The sequence below is a fragment of the Pituophis catenifer genome, unplaced genomic scaffold, assembly GCF_029215685.1.
Source record: "Pituophis catenifer annectens isolate HBS135680 unplaced genomic scaffold, rPitCat1.0.hap2 SCAF_13, whole genome shotgun sequence".
NCBI lineage: Eukaryota > Metazoa > Chordata > Lepidosauria > Squamata > Colubridae > Pituophis > Pituophis catenifer.
The window spans coordinates 8,608,399-8,629,152 of NW_027256893.1; the positions used below are offsets into that span (position 1 = coordinate 8,608,399).

At 40.9% G+C, this 20,754-nt stretch overlaps 1 protein-coding gene across 1 annotated transcript; it reads left to right on the forward strand.

Annotated features, from left to right (window-relative positions):
- Window positions 1–244: 244 nt before the first annotated feature.
- CMC2 (C-X9-C motif containing 2) lies at window positions 245–20,072 on the forward strand. The gene is made up of 4 exons (XM_070952997.1): window positions 245–328; window positions 11,728–11,863; window positions 18,708–18,779; window positions 19,873–20,072. The coding sequence occupies exons 2-4, from the start codon at window positions 11,783–11,785 to the stop codon at window positions 19,939–19,941; spliced, it is 222 nt and encodes a 73-aa protein (XP_070809098.1). The 5' UTR covers window positions 245–328; window positions 11,728–11,782; the 3' UTR covers window positions 19,942–20,072.
- The last annotated feature ends 682 nt before the right edge of the window (window positions 20,073–20,754 follow it).

Here is a 20,754-nt window from a genome sequence, read left to right on the forward strand (position 1 = left end):
TTTTTGACGTCTCCTTCTTTCTCCTCAGGACATTTGCCGCCCGAACGCCCATTCGAATCACCCAATCGCCGCCTCCAGACTGAAAAGTCCCTCCCTCTCAAATTGGCCAATCGGCCGCCTCCGCCGCGCCTAATCAGCCAATCACAACGAGACTCCTCCCCCAAGCCGGCGACATTCCGTGCTTGTGTGACGTTCTTGGAAGTGCTTGGGCCCGGTTTGGAGGGGGGGGGGGCGGGGACGGAGCGAAACACCTCGGCATGTGACGAAAGGTTAACCAAGAATAACTTCCGGATGGATGAGCGTTCGCTTCCGGGTTACGCACTTCCTGGTAAGATATTTTAACTTTCTATTTCAGCGTGAGTTAATTTTTTATTAGTTTTCTTAAAATGAGGTGAAAAGCCGGAGTGTAACTTCAATTGAGGGAGATAAATGTGAGGGAGAGGAAAAATAGTAATGATTTATATAGTAATATAAAATGTGAAGGGGAAGAAAAATAGTAATGATGTATGTCTATACATAAAACTTCATATAAAATGAAGTTATACAACTAAATTATATGTGTGCGCGTCGAATCTATTTGAATAAATGTTCTAAAAATTTCTCTTGTTTCTCCAGAGTATTGCATTATGACTCCCATCATCCCCAGACATAATCAAGCTAGGAATTTGGGGATTTGTAGTCCTGGATTCCTGGAGAGCATCAGGTTGCTTATCCTCAAAATATTTATTAGGGGAATGCAGAGTTTAACAGAAAAAAAGTTGAAGATCCCTTTATATCTTCATTGATGAAAGTGAAAAAGAAAAGTTTTGTGTAGAGCGAATGGCCTCCCAGGAAGATAAAGATATTTTTTTTAAATTAATGCTATTTTAAAGGATCGCAGTCATTCCTAAAAGAGAAATAATGCAGTTAAAGTGCTAACTGGATTTAGATACTGCTGATTTTCTTATGTTTAGTGATTAATCTATTAATAAATGGATCAAATTGGGTAATTGGACATATTTGTCATTGAGCTTTTGGGGACCTGATTGCATGCAGCCCATCAGTCATCAGTATTAAATAATACCAGGGGGTAAAACTTTAAATAAGTGTAGCCTTTATGGTTTTTCTTCTCTTTAAGTAAGATATTATTCTTCCTTCCTCTGTCTTGGGTGATCACCTTGCTGTATTTTCAGACAATCATATCTGGATGTCAGATGCTTAGACAGACTTTGAGAGCCAGACTCTAAAATTTAAAGGAGAGAAGCAACCTAGAGCTAAGAAGAAATTTCCTGACAGCTAGAATAATTAACCAGTGGAACAAGTTGCCTCCAGAAGTTGTGGATCCTCCAACACTGGAAGTTTTTAAGAAGAGATTGGATAACCATTTGTCTGAAATGATATAGGGTTTCCTGCCTGAGCAGGACTAGAAGACCTCCAAGCTCCCTTCCAACTCTGTTATTCCATTCTGTTCTGATTCACTTAACAACAAAAAGGTTGTAAACTCAAGGCACAAGTTACTTAAGAACTGCCTTGCTTAGCAACACAGATTCTTAATAATTTATTGAGCATAAATGAGTTTAAAAGCAGTCTTCTGTTCTCTGAGATTGTGACCCATTTGTAAGTTATGTTGATCATTGTATATTTTGAAAGCTGAACTAGTAGAACAATTGTTTTGACATTTAAGTATTTGGGTAATGTATTGTTGTGATACTGTAGGAGGCACCCTTGAAATGAAAGGTGGAAATATAAATCAATCAACAGAAGATACTGTATATAAATTGCAGAACAAAGCATGTTGGGCATTATATTCATCTGCTTTAGTAATATTAAGACTGTGATGTATCTTTTAGGCAGCAGATGTTAAACTGAGAATAAAGTTGGGTTGAAGGAACTTTAAATTTGCTTGTCATTCACCAACATGGATTTGTAATAGCAATCCTATTCATATTTATCAGAAGGGAAAACTGATTTTCATAACATATACAGTTGGTCCTAGACTAGTGATGGTAATGGAGCCCAGACTTTCCATCATAAGTCATGATGATTATAAGTCAAGGCACCCATGTGACTGACCCTATTTTACAACCTTTTTTTGTGGCGGAATGCCATTGTGTTAAGTGAATCAGTGCATTTCTGTGGTGTTTTTGCTGGAATGTTGTAAATCGCAACACGTAAAAATGGAATGCTGTAACCGACTGTAAAGGAGAAACAGTTACCAAGCAGTTGTAATTTGAAGGATCACTAAGCAACTGGCCATTGAGTGAGGACCTCTACATGCTTTGCTTATAGCTAATCCTGAACTCGGTCCTTAGATAGATTTTTAAAAGAGCTTGACCATATTGTGAAGAGCCACTACTACTCCAATTAAAAAGTCTGGGAGTAGGATGATTTGGCTATGTTAGATTCCTAAGGCAGCGTCATTTTGTCACTTCTTAATAAACAACTTAAGAAAAGCAGCTTTAGATTTCAAATTTCTGAGTATTTCATTATTAATATATAACTTTGTAGCAGAAATATTGAATCCTAAAAGTAGTGTTAACCACCAAATAAATTGAAGGAAAGGCACTCTGTGCCTTTTCTATTTTCATTCTTCTGTTTGTGCAAACGTAGAAATAGATTTCATGCATCATTTGAATCATATTAGTGTTTTGTTATATCTCCGTTGTGAATTAGAAAGACATTTTTCTCTTAAGATGCTTACTACTAAGGAGGAATCATAAATTCCAGGGGAAAAAAGCCTGATTACTCTGTGCAGCATGTTGTAGGGAAGCATCCGTGAAAATGTCATTTTTGTCACATAATTTAGGCCATAAATAGCCTTGTGCTATAACTGAACATAAAGTTCTTAATATGATACCACTTTGTAAGGGATCAAATAATCCTGGCCAAAAATGCATTTTTTGCATAAAACAGGACAACTGGCATTTTAAGCTTCTTATTCAAATAGAATTATTATTCTTACACGGTTTACATATTAATACTTACAAGAAAAGGGCAGTGGATAATCTGTTCTGCCTCGCCACCTTGTGGCTATTTGTATATTAATTTGTTCGTGGAATGCTCAGCCACGTTGAATAAACGTCCAGGCCAGGTGGGATGACAATAAGAAAAAAAATGAATAAGCACAGAAATAATTTTCTCCCCAGAGAAAACTTGTTTCTTGCTCACAGGAACTCCTTTTACTGGGTAAATGATTTCCTCAGCCCTAAAAGCAGAAGGAAGACGCTTGCCAGTTGGCTCAAAAGCAGCTCAAATGCTCCCAGCGTGATCTTCTGCAGGTGCTATATAATTTGAACATCCGTAATCCATAGATTTAGGAGACATGTTGGGAAATGCTCTTCCTATTTCCCCAAAGCTGCTCTTAATGGACAGCAGGACCTTTCGGCTTCAAAAGCTAAACGGAACCGGGCATGGTTTGTAGCTGGACAGGAAATTATCAGAGAATTTCAAGGCTACAGACTAGACTGGAAGTAAAAAATAAATAAATAAAAAATCAGAAGATGGCAATCCTCTTCCGTACCGTTGGCAAGAAAATCGAACGGATATATTTATGTCATCACTAGGAGTTAAGCTCAGTTCTCCGATCCCACCCCTCCCAATCCAGGATGCTATTATCCCAGCTAAGATTTGCTTTCTATTTCAGGCAGGGGGCCCATTTGTAAATTAAAGCTCTGGGCTGCATCCAGCTGCCATTTTTCTTTTTAAAAAAAGAATACCAGTGGGACTCGCTTTCAAATACATTGCAGAGAGGAGTTACATTCACACACACACAAACACACATACACACCTTTGCAGGCTGCAAAGCATTGGTTTGGAACTGAATCCAAAGCATGGCTCAGCCCTACAATGATATGAGTGCTGATCAAGGTCATCCTGCATTAGGTTGGTTCAACATTAGTGTACGGGGAGAAAGGAAGTGGGGAGTATCTTGAAACCCTCTGTTGTTGGCTATCATCAGTTTAAGTCAGTTTTCCAAGGCTGACTTTTTCTTCTCCTCCATGGCAGCGGCACCTGGCAGCGGGAAATAGAGCAGCTCAATGCTTGAGTGTAAATCAAGGCATCATTTCCTTATTTAACTCATTATAATCCCTTGATAAGACCACGCTTGGAATACTGCATCCAGTTGTCACCATGATACAGAAAAGAGTGCAGAGAAGAACAATAAAGATGATTGGGGCAGAGGCTAAAATATACAAAGAATAGTTGCAGGAATTGGGTATGACTAGACTAGAGAAAAGAAGAACTACGGAAGACATGATAGCAGTGATCCGATATTTGAGGGGCTGCCACAAAGAAGAGGGGCTCAACCTATTTTCCAAAGCATCAGAAGGCCAGGGCAGGAAACAAGGATGGACACCAATTAAGGAGAGAAGCAGCCAAGAAATAAGGAGAAATTTCCTGACAGTGAGAACAATCAGTGAAACAACTTGCCTCCAGAAGTTATGGGCACTCCATCACTTGAGGTTTTTAAGAAGAGATTGGACAACCATTTGTCTGAAATGTTATAGGGTCTCCTGCTTGAACAGGGGGTTAGACTAGAAGACTTCAAGGGTCCCTTCCAACTATGTTATTCTATTCTGTTGTGATGTCTCTGTGAGCAAGGGGAGGATGCAGTTGTCCTATGCTAGAAGCTCTCTACATGGGGCTCCCCTTGAGGAGTACCCGGAGGCTCCAACTGGTGCAGAATGCGGCCGTGCAGGGGATTATGGGAGCGAGGGGTCGCTCCCATGTGACACCTCTCCTGCGTGAGCTGCATTGGCTTCCAGTGGTCTTCCGGGTGCGCTTCAAGGTGTTGGTTACCACCTTTAAAGCGCTCCATGGCATAGGACCTGGGTATTTGCGGGACCGCCTTCTGCCGCCGATAGCCTCCCACCGACCAGTACGCTCCCACAGAGAGGGACTCCTCAGGGTGCCGTCAGCCAGGCAATGTCGGCTGGCGACCCCCAGGGGGAGGGCCTTCTCTGTGGCAGCTCCCGCCCTCTGGAACGATTTGCCCCTGGAGATAAGAAGGATATCGGATCTCTGGGTCTTTCGCCGTGCCCTGAAAACTTTTCTTTTCCATCAAGCAGGACTGGCATGAACCCCCCCACCTTTTTTTAGTTTTTTAGTTGTTTAGCTTTTAATCTGGCAATGGGTTTTAATTCAAATTGTTTTAAATTTGGGCCAAAGTATATAATTCTTTTAATAATTTTAAATTTTGTATTGGTATGTGTTTTAGTTCTGGCTGTGCACCGCCCTGAGTCCACTAGGAGAAGGGCGGTATACAAATTCAATAAAATAAATAAATAAATAAATAAATAAATCTTATATGGAATGTAGAAAGTTATTTTACGATGTTCAGGCTCATCAGACAAACTAATTCATATGATCCAAATCAGGGATCGATTTATGGGTTGTTAAAAGGTTTCCACACTTCATTTAGAACTGGATCCACTTGCCTACAAGGAAAGGAAGATCTGTGCTGGGATAACATCTTGAATAAGGAGATTAGAAAAGACGAAAGGGAACAAAACCACACAAAATGCCAGCTTGTGAATTGATTTGTCTCCATGATGGCAGCTATTTTATGAGGGCATCTATGACATGTTTTCCAAACTCGAGACAGCCTTCACCAAACCAGATAGGTTTTCTAATCTCAGATTAGAGCCAGAGAAAAGAAGGCCAGGCTGTATTTGCTTCCTGTTTTTTGTTTTTGTTTTAGCAAGTGGAGGAAAACGAGTCAATTTCCATGTAGGTTCAGCTACCCTTGAATCAAATAATAAGAAAAGCTCTACGCTTGAGTGATTTATGAGTTTGACTAACTCATTTACTAATCCTGCAATCCATCAACAAGGAACAAGCAAACAAACGCAACTGTTTGTTTCCCAGTAAATCATTTAATTGACATCTTGGCCAGTTGCTCATCAGAGATGTGCCAATTTTGCAAACATACTAGAGCCATTTACGAAATGGAATTTCTCCTTATCACTTTCCCCGTTGTAATAGCTTTACAACTTCATCGTGTAAGCTTCCTAACTTATTTCTCTGTGCTCTATTAATCCAGGGCTTGCGCTAACTTTGTGTTTTGGTGCTGCAGAACTACAGTTCTGTTGTGAAGTTCTAACTGTCTGTGAAGTTTCTGAAAGATGCCCTAATTAATCGATGAGCCATGAGCCGAACTTCAAAAGAAATACAGTCATTTATTAGGAGCACCATTTCAGCAATATTTGGATGCAGTTAGAACTAATCCCACGTAGATTTACGTTCCCCTATGACCATGTCTCTCCCCTCCTCTCTGGCCATGTCATAAATCACATTCTTCAATTAACCACTTTGGCTGGCTGTGAAATCCAGCACCCTCCTTCTGATTGTGGTCAGGAAGAATGTATGGAATGCACTTCAGTTAGGGAAATCAATCAGCTCTATCGTTCTCCCTCCATCCTCCTCATGGCAACTTGAAAGCTTTGCAAGTTGACATCTGTGTTATTGATATCTATCCCATCAACATCACGTATTTTTCTGAACAGTTTTTATTCATAAATTTTGCTTCCAAACATGTAAGAGCAGCATGCAAGTCTCTGCATAGACACACAAACCTCAAATGGAGATTGCAATCTGTGGAGTCATCTTTCTACCAGTTAGTAATAGGGCTTGGCATACAGGAATTATTAGGAAAGGGTAGCAATAGCAATAGCAATAGCACTTAGACTTATATACCGCTTCACAGTGCTTTACAGCCCTCTCTAAGCGGTTTACAGCAGGGGTCTCCAACCTTTGCAACTTTAAGACTTGTGGACTTCAACTCAGCCAGCTTTGCTCAATTCTGGAATTCTAGGACTTGAAGTCCACAAGTCTTAAAGTTGCTAAGGTTGGAGACCCCTGGTTTACAGAGGCAGCATATTACCGCCAACAATCTGGGTCCTCATTTTACTGACATCGAAAGGATGGAAGGTGGAGTCAATATTGAGCCCCATCAAGATCGAGCTCATGGCAGTGGGCAGTGAAGTAGCCTGCAATACTGTACTCTTAACCACTGTGCCACCATGGTTCTAAAGGGTGCTTGATACTTTACTCAAGCTTTTTTGCTCTTCATTAATGGAGCCCATTTTTTTTAATGAAGAAAATTCCACTGCTTTAAAGAAATCCATTCATTAGAGGTTGAGATCTTTAAAGCGGTACCACTGTTTCAGCTTCACATGGTAGCCTGGGTGAGATTGGGCTTCTGGATTAAATAACAGTGTAGGGTTCTGCTTGTCCAAGTCCAAAGCATTTCAGAATAATTTTTGAAATGTGCAAAATGAGTTATCTTTAATACAAAATTGCAGACCTTGTGATCTGATCACTTGGCCCCAGCCTTTTCTTTCTTTCTTTCTATTTCTTGCCAACAATGGATTAGAGAGTATAAAAAGGAATAAAGAGCCAGTATGGTATAGTGCCATGATAGCAAACCTATGGCACGTGTGCCACAGGTGGCACGCAGAGCCATATCAGTGGGTACATGAGCTCAGCTCTGGCGTGCATGTGCACCCCAGCCAGCTAATTTTCGGGCCTTCTGGGCCGACCAGAAGTCAGGAAACATGCTGTTTCCAGCCCCCAGAGGGCCTCCGAGGAGGTGGGGGAGGCCCGTTTTTCACTCTCCCTGGGCTCCAGAGCCTTTCTAGGAGTCTGGGGAGGGCGAAAACAGCCTTCCACCCCGGAGGTCCCCCGGAGGCCAGAAATGGCCCATTTCTCAACTGGGGAGAGTGAAAAACAAGCCTACAGGGCCCACTGTGCCATCGCGTGCCAAAGCGAAGGGAACACGGTGATGTGTATGTGTCTCGTGCGCGTGCACGGGGGCGGAGCGCATAGAATTATGGGTGTGGGCATGCGTGCGCATGACCTCCCCATGCTCCTCCCTGCTTTTGGTACATGATGGCAAAAAGTTTAACCATCACTGGTATAGTGGTTAAGGCATCAGGCTAGAAAACAGGAGAGTATGAGTTCTAGTTCCACCTTAGGCACAAAAGCTGGCTAGGTGACTTTAGTTTGGTCACCAGGGGACTGTGAGATCTAGTTCCACTTTAGGCATAAAAGTCGACTCGATGATTTTGAGTCAATCACCATGAGCTGGTCTAGTCCTGCCTTAGGCGTGGAAAAATCAGCAGGGTAACTTTGGCTAAAGGTGAGATAAAAAATTAACAAACAAAAGAAAGAAAGGAAAGAAAGAAAGAAAAAGAAAGAAAGAAGGAAGGAAGGAAGGAAGGAAGGAAGGAAGGAAGGAAGGAAACAACCTTCTAGATATTCCTTGCCATTTTCCATCCATAGGAGTTGAAACATGTCTATCTCTTTCCCTTCTTCCACCTCCCTCCTCCTTTTCTCAATTATTAATCTAATGTGATTTAATCCTGGGACCATAAATATTTGCTACTGGATTCGTGACATTTCCTAACAGGAGACCTGTATTATGGGTACTGCAGATCTCGCAGGTAAATGCTAAGGTTGACATATTTCGGGAGTAAGGCCCATTGTTGGTTGGTTTGATTTGTTCTCATCTGAAGTCTGGATAGGTGAACAGACAGAAGCACTGTAATTTAACACCAGCTGTCTGCAATTAAAGTAAGATCGAATCTCGCCAGGCTCAAGGTTGACTCAGCCTTCCATCCTTTCTAAGGTAGGTAAATTGAGGATCCAGTTTGTGGGGGCAATAAGCTGACTTTGTATAAATATACAAAAGTATGAAGGCTATTGCTTAACGCATTATAAGCCGCCCTGAGTCTCCGGAGAAGGGCGGCATATAAATCAAATTAAAAAAAAAAGTCCCTGAAAAGTGAGTGTTTCCTGCAAAACAGTTGGCTGTAAAGTTAGTTATTTACCTGGTGGTATCAGCTGAGTTGATCTTTAGGTCCTGTGTGACTGTTGTTTATCCCTGCGAACAAATTTAGATCTGTTTTCAGATTGTTAGTAACTTGGGAAAAGCAGGGAAAAGTTAGCCAATAATAAAACTGTAATGAGGGAGAACAAAGTGTGCAACGTGGAATAACAACACTGTCCATTTTAGTTTTTATGAGCTTGTCACTAGCCATAATACGAAATAGTAAAACAGCGCAGGAAGAAATTAATACAATCGTACACCACAACCTAGTTTAAGATCACGTATAGAACTTCAGCCACCTGAATGGCCTATGTCACTTAAAACAATCACTCAAATCTATAAGTAACTTTACATCGCTGCATAAAGAACTAATACTTAAACCAGCTTCTCAAAGACCGTTAGAAAACATACTTTTAGCTGTAATGGGTTCCGTTGATTTGTTTTATCAGCATTTCATAGTCACAGAGGCCACTCACTCGAAACAAGCTGTTTCCTCCCCCTCAAAAATTCATATATTTCTACCAAGTTGGGGGTGTGTGTTAATTATTCTCACTGTCAGGGAATTTCTCCTTAGTTCTAGGTTGGATCTCTCCTTGATTAGTTTCCATCCATTGCTACTTGTCCTGCCTTCAGGGGCTTTGGAGAATAGGTTAATCCCAGGGGTGAAATGCTCCCGGTTCGGACCGGATAGCCTGATCTGGTAGCGGTGGCGGCGGGTGGTTTGGAGAACTGGTAGAACTCTGAGCTCCCCCCGGAGATACGGAGGATCCCGGATCTGCGTACCTTCCATCGTGTGCTCAAGACCTTCCTATTTCATCAAGCCAGCCTGACCTAAGTCTTTCCCCTTTTTAAATGGAAATTTTAAATCTGGTTTTAAATTATTGGGGGTTTTAATTTGTTCAGCCAAATTATTTAATTCGTTTTAATCTATTTTAAATTTTGTATTTATATGTTTTATTCTATGGCTGTTCACCGCCCTGAGTCCTTCGGGAGTAGGGTGGTATACAAATTCAATAAAAAAAAAATAAAAAAAAATATTGGAAGATTTACTATCATGTTTATCAAGTTTATCAAGCTAGACTTGGAGTCCTTACTTTATGGATCCTTCTAAGCTTCTAAGATTACAAGCAAATCTGGCCTCTAAGACACAGGTTCCACAATCTTGTTATGTGGGCTTTTTGTAGCTATATTCTGTACTAGGTAGTTCAAATATCTCAATGGACGCAGTCTACAATACAGAAACTTATTGGAAGGGCAGGGCTTTGTTTTAAGTGGTCTTTAAAAGAAGAATATCAGGACCTTGGACAGGTCCTGCCATACTGTATACTGTAGTGGTTAATTCTGGCTGGAACTTCTCTAGGAAGAGCTGATGTGTCAGCAACTTTTTGCGACTTTCCAGAAGGTTGGCTGGATTAGGTCACTCTTTAAATCAATCCCATTTGAAAACCTGTCTGTATTTCCTTGAATGACCATTAGGCCAGTTCTTCCACTGCTTTGGAATTGACTTGAGGAGTACTCTTCATACGGCAGGAAGCTGGTAGAACATGCTGTTGGCTCAAGGTCAACTGCACGCAGAAATGGTTTACAGCAGGGTGGATTTGATTTAAATCGAGTTGATTTAAATCACAATTTAAATCATGATTTAAATCACTAGTAAAAAGGCTTGATTTAAATCAACTCGATTTAAATCATAATTTTTAAAGAGCAACTGCCATCTCTGCTACTCCTTTGACCCACTGTTGACTCACCGATAGTCCCAGTGTTGCAGAATATACAGCCTCATGCTACATAACTAAGCTCCATTTCATGCTGAATAAACTATTTTAAGATACATTATTTATGTATCTTAAATAGAAAACTATCTTACGATAGATTTTTACCCCAAAAGTTTTTTATTAAAATAAATTCGATAAAAATAAAAAAAAATCCGATTTGAATCAAAAAAATCCGATTTAAATAAAAAAAAATCTGATTTTTTTTTATTTTTTTAAAAAAAATCATTGATTTTTATCCACTCTGCTTTACAGCAGGAGTGTCAAATTCAAGGCCCGGGGCTGAGATCCAGCCCGCGGGGTGCTTAGATCTGGCCTGCGAGGTCTCCCTGGAAACAGCAAAGAACTGTCCCACAATTTATTTTATTTATTTTATTTTATATTGGATTTCTATACCGCCCTTCTCCCTGAGGACTCAGGGCGGTGTACAGCCAGATTAAAAAACATACAGAACAAATATTAAAAACAATTAAAAGATATATAAATTTGGCCCAATTAAAACTCATTTACCAATTAAAAACTCTGCCATCAAAAACAGAGTTCGGGAGGGTTGTGTGCGGCCCTCCCAAGCTCCATTTTCATTGGCGGAGGGATGCAGGAGGCCATTGCAGCTGAAAACAGAGCTCTTGAGGGCCATGGGCAGCACTCCCAAACTCCGTTTTTTCTAGCAGAGAGTTGCAAGAGGCCGTTGCAGCCGAAAACGGAGGTTGGGAACCCATTTTCACTGGCAGAGTACTCAGGCCACCACAGGCACCCCCGACATGAGTGACGTTGACCTGGCCGTGCCCATCCCCGACCCCCCAAGGTCAAACACAACCCTCAATGAAATCAAATTTGACACCCCTGCTTTACAGCCATGTTGTGGTTCCAATAACGTTGCTCTTCCAATGGTGAAATCCCCCCGGTTCTATGCAGCTTGCCGAACTGGTACCGCCGCCAGCAGGAGGCTCCGCCCACCTGCCAGGACATCATTATGTCCCTTTTTTAACCATCTGCGCATGCGCAGAAGAGGCACGCTCCCATGCGGGAGGGCGCCCAAACCGGTAGCGGAAGTAAGTAGATTTCACCGCTGTGCTCTTCCTCAACAAATGTGTTCAGAATAAGATGGCATGACGTTAAGCATTATTTATATCACAATATTGACAGGAGGAAGAATCTATGTTTTTTTTTTCCTTTTGGATGAGCGGTTTCCTAACTCGTGATGCATCCGAACTTGTCGCCTCACCTACATACTGAAGAGTGTAATGTTATCATCCGTCAACTTCAAAAGTGCCACAAGGAGGTAAGACTCCAAGAGAAATCCAGGATGCTGCAGTATCTCCACCGATAAGAGGCTTACCTTGTGTTCCTGTTCTTAGACAAGTCTGGCTTTTGTTGGTAATGCCATAGTATAGTTTATTTTGCCTAGAGAGTTCTGCCTGTCCCTTGCTCCCTCAAGAACGCACAGAATGTTGCTAGGAATATCTTTACAACAAGGTGGTTTTTGGGTTCTTTTACACATTGCCTGTATTGCAAACCAGAATGCCTAGGTCACTGATGGCTAACCTTTTTGGCATCGCATGCCCGGGGTGGGGTGGGGGGTGTCATGCGCGTGTGTGCCCACACCCATAATTCTATGCGCCCTGCCCTCGTGCATGCATGCACGACCCCCCCCGCTCCCCCTGCTCCTGGCACGCGATGGCACGGTAGGCCCATTTTTTGCTCTCCCCAGCCTCCAAAGCTTTTCTAGGAGTCTGGGGAGGGCAAAAACGACCTTCCCCATCCCCTTGGAGGCCCTCCGGAGGCCGGAAACGGCCCATTTGCCAACTTCTGGTGGGACCGGAAGGCCCATTTTTTGCTGTCCCCAGCCTCCAGAGCCTTTCTAGGAAGCGGGAACAAAAGAGTTACTGATATAAGAATGGTTTGGGATGTAAGTATGGGTAGTCATCGACTTATGGTCACAATTGAGCCCAAAATTTCTGTTGTTAAGTGAGACATTTGTTAAGTGAGCTTTGCCCCATTTTATCACTTTCTTGCCACAGTTGTTAAGCGAATCATTGCAGTTGTTACATTAGTAACACGGTTGTTAAGTGAATCTGGCTTCTCCATTGACGTTGCTTGTTAGAAGGTCGCAAAGGGTGAGCACATGACCCCAGAACACTGCAACGGTCGTAAATATGAGTCAGATGGCAAGCGTCTGAATTTTGATCACAACGGGCGGATGCCACAACAGTGTGAAGTGTGAAAATGGTCATAACTCACATATTTCAGTGCCATTGTAACTTTGAACAGTCACTAAATTAACTATTGTAAGTCGAGGACTACCTGTAAAGCTTTTTATCAGAGGTTATTTCAAAGAGCATAATAATGATTTTAAAAAGAGGCAAGAGAAACAACGAGCTATTTTGGATAATACACAGGAAAAATGGAAGTATTAAAAGAAATTCCCAGGGAAGATAAATATTTCTTATCAAATTAAGCTTTTACAACAAACAGTTATCTATGTTAACAGTAAGCTAAATGGAAATAAAAACTAAGTATGTTAAGAAAAAAACTTCTTTGAGGTTGCAAAGAAGCCAGGAAAATGGTTGGTATATAAATGACAAAAGGAAAAAAAGATTTTTTTTTTCAGACTATGAGACACCATATCAATGGATAGTGTGGCCATGAAAAATCATTTCATCATATTATTCTAACTTGTATAAAGCAAGTGATATCTCTGTGGAGAAAATAGATGGACCTCTAAAGAAAGAAAATTTATCGAGGATTACCGAGGAGCAGAGAGAGATTATGAATGGACCTGTAACAATAGAGGAAGTTTCTGAAGCTATAAAAAAGTTTAAACCAGAAAAAGTGCCGGGGACACAGATCAGATGATCGGATTCTTAGTATAAATGTTTTGAGGAAAAAGAAATGACTGCTAAACAATTAATTGTCTTTCTGCCGTAATCATCACAAGAAATTTGACAACTCGTCAAGAAATCTTCGCTGAGCTGCCAGCTAAGAGGAAACAAGTGAGCCCCTTGTCTGATTTTGGCTGGTTATGAGTCAGGAGTTATTAATTCAATGTCATATAAAAAGGGCATTGCAGAAGGAGACACAAAACTGTTTCTATTTCCCTTAAGGGGCCTGGCCAAGATTGTTCTTGGACTGGAACATTGAGAAATTTTTCTTCTGAAAGGGAGGGGGGAAAAAAATCCCTTTCGGTAATTTAAAACTGTTATTCTCAATCCTGTCTGGTGTAGATTATAAAAGGATTATAATCTTTACGTGTATATGTGTGTCTGTGTGTTTGTGGAAAACACTGCCTGTGTTTAGAGACAGTTATATCTGCTTTTAGTTTTTCTTCTCAAATTTAAATATGGCCTGCTTTCTTTCTTTCTTTTCTTTCTTTCTTTCTTTCTTTCTTTCTTTCTTTCTTTCTTTCTTTCTTTCTTTCTTTCTTTCTTTCTTTCTTTCTTTCTTTCTTTCTTCCTTCCTTCCTTCCTTCCTTCCTTCCTCCCTCCCTCCCTCCCTCCCTCCCTCCTCTTCCTTCCTCCTTCTTTCTTTCCTCCCTTCCCTCCCTCCCTCCTTTCCTTCTTTCAGTCTTTTTTGAGTCCTAGTAGTATGACTCTTATTCTCTTGTAGTTCCTTAGAGATTTCCTTTCTGCCTGTTAATAAACTCCAAATTTTCAAATATGGTAAAGTTGTCACTAAAGATCTGTTTTCACATGCCTGTTGTAGCAATGGCCATTGTCTCACTTTCAAGTCTAATTGATTGCAGCTTTTCTCTTTGAGCAATGAGATGCTTCTTCCTTCTTCCTAATTATGCCTTAGTCAATAATTAAGAGCTTTTTCACCCCTCCCCCCCCATCTTGGGAGGATTTCATCTGTGGGAACATCCTTGCCTGTCCCTGATTGCAAGAGAACCTTTCTCGGAATTAATATCCATGCACAGTCACAATCCTTTCATGCATTCAGAGACTAGGTACCTTTAAGTACAATATTAGCCATAATTATACCTGACCAGGGTAGTGGTTTACGTTGGTCCTCATTACATAGTATTTTGGCTTGTTAAAAGGACACAAAACAGCTTTTATTTTATCATGGGTACTCATTAAAGAGAGAATGAGTACCTGTGATATCACACTGGCAACAATATATTAACATTATTCATTCCAGTTCATATGTTATGGTGTTGGTGGGTAGGTAGGTAAATAGGTAGATAGAAAGATAGATAGCTATAGATCTAGATAGGTAGGTAGGTAGGTAGGTAGGTAGATATAGATGGATAGATACTGTGTTTCCCTGAAAATAAGACCCTGTCTTATATTTTTTTGAACCCTGAAATATGCGCTTGGCCTTATTGTCATGCGCTCAAAAGCCCGATTGGACTTATTATAGGGAATGTCTTATTTTGGGGGAAACAGGGTAGATAGATATAGATGGATAGATAGATAGATGATAGATAGATAGATACCGTGTTTCCCCAAAAATAAGATCCTCTCTTATATTTTTTTGAACTCTGAAATAAGTACCATGCACTCAAAAGTCCAAATGGGCTTATTATCAGGGGATGTCATATTTGGAGGGAAACAGGGTAGATAGATAGATAGATAGATAGATAGATAGATAGATAGATAGATAGATAGATAGATAGATACAGAGAGAGAGAGATAGAGAGATAGATAGAGAGATAGAGAGATAGATAGAGAGATAGGTGGGTGGGTGGATGGATGGATGGATGGATGATAGGTACTGTAGGTAGGTAGATAGATATGGATGGATGGATGGATGGATGATAGATAGATAGATAGATAGATAGATAGATAGATAGATAGATAGATAGATAGATACCATGTTTCACTGAAAATAAGACCCTGTCTTATATTTTTTGAACCCTGAAATAAGCACCTTGCCTTATTGCCATGCACTCAAAAGCCCGATTGGGCTTATCATCAGGGGATGTCTTATTTTGGGGGGAACAGGGTAGATAGAGCTAGCTTGCTAGATAGACATAGAGAGATAGATATAAGAGATAGATAGATAGATAGATAGATAGATAGATAGATAGATAGAGGCAGATAGATAAATAGACAGACAGACAGACAGTCAGTCAGTCAGACAGACAGACAGAAAGAGACCGACAGACACACATGAAGGCAGAGTTGTTATTACTTAGGGTTTCCTGGAAAAAAAAAAGGTGAATGTGATTAAAAAGAAATTGCTTCCTTTGTAAATTTCTATTCCTTTGTAGGTAAATTGCTTTCCATAATTTACAAAAAGAGTTTCCCCCTGTTAGAACTTCTTTATACCTTGAACAGTGTGACTTTTTTATTGTGCTTATAAACAAGATTTGCCCTAGACGTTTAAGCAGGAAGTCACATGAGGTGAGATACCCTTGTGAAGTCCTTGAAGCTTTGATTCCGTTCCTAACGGAACTGAGCTTAGAGTCTTAAGAGTCCTTTGTTTCCACGGGGTGGAAAGGCAGTTCCAGCCTCTAACATTTCTTTCAATTGCTGTAGAAATTCTTCCGCTACTTTCTTCTCCACTGAGAGCATTAGAAGAACTGAAGGCAATTTTTTTTCTAACCATATTTGGGATCAGTCTTTTTAGGAATGGCTGGTCCAGCAAAGACCGGTAGCATTCCATTATCCTAACATATTCCCAGGACCGGCGTTGTGAAAAAGGATAGTATGCTTGAAATATTATATATAATCTACCTCCCGCACCACTTGTGAAAATATTTTTTGAAGGGTCCGGGGAGAAGACAGGACGAAAATATTCTTTCTTCGTCCTTCCCTTCGTAAATAAAGCTTTTTAATCCTCTGTATACTTCCCATTCTCAACAGGAATGCTTTGCTTGGGCTTTTATGTTCTTGGTGCCAATGGTGTTTTGGGCAGCTTGAAACCAACGCAAACTTCTGTTTCCACGAATTGTGTCTTCCATTGTGAAAATGCATGCATAAACGTTAGCCTATCCAGACTGGAAGCAATAGAATTGCCAACCGCTTCCTGTCTTTTCAATGACTTCTGTCTTCTGAACCAAACAAAGGATTCAAATAAAACTTCAGAAACTCTCAAATTCTCATTGAGATTTTTTTTTAAAAGCAAATTCTTCTATTGTATTGGCTAAAAATGGCTTTTTAGTCAAAGGTCCTTTGACTGGAGGGTGGAGAGGCAATATTAAAAAAAAAAAATCCTTTCTGAGCCTCTGGAATTATTTATTCAATTGTAGATGCTGGATTAAACACTTTCTCAGCTATATTTTAAATTACAATGCGAGGAAAAGGGTCTTTATGCTGTAGAACAGGAGTCGCATTTCCTCTGTACTTTGCAAGATTTACCACTTGCAAATAAATTACGGTTCTTTATTCTCCCCAAATCTGACAAAACCAACTCGGCTTTTTGTTTGACTTAAAAATGACCAGTGTGCCTCCCAAAAGACTATTATTCATTTGTCACGCATTGGATATTTTCTCCAGCTTACCTGGAGTACTTCCATTTCCAGCTCAGTATCACCTGAGAAAATAGTTTGAGCTCCAGCAGGAATTCACCTCCGTCTAAACACAGCATATTTTCAAGTTTCACGTGCCCCTTCCAGTTAGTTACAGGTGTACTGAAAGGAAATTATGCAGCTAATTATTAGATCCATGCCAAGATTCAGTTTTGAAGGGCAATACTGAAGGTGAATGGAGCCCTGGTAATTTTTGTTTTGACTGATTTTGCCCAGGCTGTTCTACATTTTGATGTTTTTAATTGTGTATTGGAATTTGTAAGTTGCCCAAAATCTTTTGGATTGAGGTGGATAATAATTTTAGTAGTAGTAAATACTATAATAAAATTAATAGTGGTGATAGTAGTAGTAGTAGTAGTAATAGTAATATATAATACAGTTTTGTTTTGTTTTTAAATTTGATTTATATGCCCCCTTCTCCGGAGACTCAGGGCGGCTTACAATGCGCTAAGCAATAGCCTTCATTCTTTTGTATATTTATTCAAAGTCAGTTTATTGCCCCCACAAACTGGGTCCTCAATTTACTTACCTTAGAAAGATGGAAGGCTGAGGCAACCTTGAACCTTGGAGAGATTCGAACCAGCAGTAATTGCAGGCAGCTGGTCTTAATAACAGGGTGCTTTAGACCACTGTACTACCAAGGCTCTTTTTGATGACAGTGATGGCAAACCTTTTCAGCACCGAGTGCATGCGCATCTGGGCTGCAACCTGGAAGAGGAGATGCCCAGGGCGCATGTGCGTGCCCGAAAATGAACTTCTGGTTTCAGCTAGCTACTCTTCTGGGTTTCTGGTGCATATGCGATGATCAGCTAGCCAGTGCGCATGCTCACGCAGGAAAACGGAAGACCAGCTAGAAGATCTAGTTTCTGTCACTGCTGCATGCAAAAAAGCCAGCTGATTGTCGTGCTCGCATGTGCGCCAGAAACCCAGAAGAGGAATGGGCAACACCAGGTGTGCCAGGCGACATGGCCCCGTGTGCCACTTTGGGCATGCATGCCATAGGTTCACCATCACGGCTATACTATACTATAATTTTGTTCAGTCACTAAGTCATGTCCAAGTCTTCGCAACTCCATGGACCACAGCACACCAGACTCCCCATCCCCCTGTAATAAAATGTAATATAGTAATAATGCTATAATAAAGTATAATATAGTAATAATACCATAATAAAATATAATACTGTATAGTAATAATACTATAGTAAAATACGTGAAGGATATGGAAGGGAAAGCCAGTAAAAACCCCACATGAAGCTGGGTAAGATCAAGCATATTAAAGAAAGAAATTGAAGGCTTTATTTTAGCAGCTCAAGAACAAGCTTCGACAGCTGATGTCACCAAAGCGAAAATTCAACATAAAGCAAACAACATTCCACCATTGTAGAGAATAGGATGAAACAATTTACCTTTTAATTTAGCAACTGCTATTATTTTCTTGGAAGAAAATTTAAGAAAAAACACATATTTTGTAAATAATTTAATGTTGGATGTTGATTTTGCAATGTTTTTGCTTCTCTTGTTGATTGATAGCTGAAGACTTTAAAAAGTACATGGTTGGCATAGGGAGAAGTAATACTGGAGATTCTTGGATTTTTTTTTCTTTTTAATAATATCAAAGTGATTGTTTTTCTTTTTCTTTTTCCTTCCAGCATCCCTTCTTGAAATTTTTTGGCCATTGCAATGATTTTGACAGAGAAATGAGGAAATGCCTAAGGAAAGAGGTAAGGCACTATTTAAAATTTGACAGCCTGGGTTCGAGACCCAAGCTTGGAGCTACGGGGTGCCTCAGCTCCTTGCCTCAGCTCCTGCCTACCTAGCAGTTCAAAAGCGTGCAAATGCAAGCAGATAAATAGGTACCACTTTGATGGGAAGGTAACAGCGTTTTGTGCACCATTTATTATTTATTATTATTATTATTATTATTATTATTATTATTATTATTATTATTATTATTATTCATATTTCTATTCTGCCCACTCTCCGAGGACTCTGGGCGGCTTGCACCAAAGACAGTATACTAAATAGCATATTGCCCCCAACGATCTGGGTCCTCATTTCACCCACCTCGGAAGGATGGAAGGCTGAGTCAACCTTGAGCCGGTGAGATTTGATCTGCTGATCTGCTGAACTAGCAGTCAGCTGAAGTAGCTGCAGTACTGCACTCTAACCACTGCGCCACCTCGGCTCATGAAGTAGTATATAAGTTTAAGTGCTATTGCTATTTTCTTTCCTTCCTTCCTTCCTTCCTTCCTTCCTTCCTTCCTTCCTTCCTTCCTTCCTTCCTTCCTTCCTTCCTCCCTCCCTCCCTCCCTCCCTCCCTCCCTCCCTCCCTCCCTCCCTTCTAGAATGTAGTACTGCAGGCTGACTCTGCCAAGTGCTAGACAGTTCGATCCTGACCGGCTCAAGGTTGACTCAGCCTTCCATCCTTCTGAAGTCGGTAAAACGAGGACCCAGATTGTTGGGGGCAATAGGCTGACTCTGTAAACCATTTAGAGAGGGCTGTAAAAACACAGTGAAGCGGTATATAAATCTAAATGCTAGCGTTAGGGAAGCAAAGGAGGCTTTGGAAAGGAGCAAATTTATTGCCTGTTTTAGTGACCTCAACTGAGTGAAACAATGAATCACGGAAATCAAATAATAACCGAAGTAGAATTTTTTATCTTTCTTTGCTTGCTTTTGTTTTGCCAGTTCATGTATACGTTTTCTTTCAAGTCACGTGTATTCCTTTCCTGCATGATAAGGAAAGCTTGCTGCATTTCCAATGTGGTGCCATGGCTTCTTTGCGATTCATTTCCTGCCTTCCTTTCCTTCCAGTATGAAGCCAACCGAGCCAAGAGCCACCAACATGCAAAGGAGATGCACCGGAGGTTGAGGGAGTCTTGAGCAGAGGGTTAGAACTGGTGAAGTGGCTATTCAGACACTAAGAGGTCAATGGAAAAAGTACCTTTTCTACTGTCTCCTGGACACTGAAAACGTATTTAACCTGCAGTAATAAAAATGCCTTGCAACCGGTAGATCTGAATGCTTTTCAGTTATTTGGCATGATCTAAAGCAGGGGTATCAAACTCAAGACCCACAGGCCGGATCCAGCCCACGGGGTGCTTAAATCTGGCCCGCAGGGCCACCCTGGAAACAATGAAGGACTGGCCCGGGTTGCCTCTGCAAGGGAAAACGGAGCTCACGAGGGCCACATGTGGCCCCCCAAGCTCTATTTTCCCTGGCAGAGGGTTGCAGGAGGCCGTCGCAGCTGAAAACGGAGCTCAAGAGCCCCTTTTCGTGTGTAGAGCGCTCGGGCCACCACCGGTGCCCCTGACATGAGTGACTTTGAGCTGGCCATGCCCCCCCTGCCCCCCCCAAGGTCAAACACAACTCTGATGTGGCCCTCAATGAAATCGAGTTTGACACCCCTGATCTAAAGAATGCCCAGGGAATCCTGCAAATCAGTTCTTAAGAATCTTCTTGGATGAGAAGCGAAACATCTTTCAAGGAAAAACAAAGAAGGTCCAGTTGCTTTTTGAAAAATCACCTTTGGGACACGGTTCCATTAACTATGGCTATATGAACATTGTCAGTGCATTGTATAAATCTAACCAATTGGGTTAGTTCAGTAAAAAGTAGTTGACCAAGAGTTAGTGTGCCATAAAAGCAGTTGTTCTGGCTTACAAACTATGGTTTAGTATACTTTGTTAAGAGTTA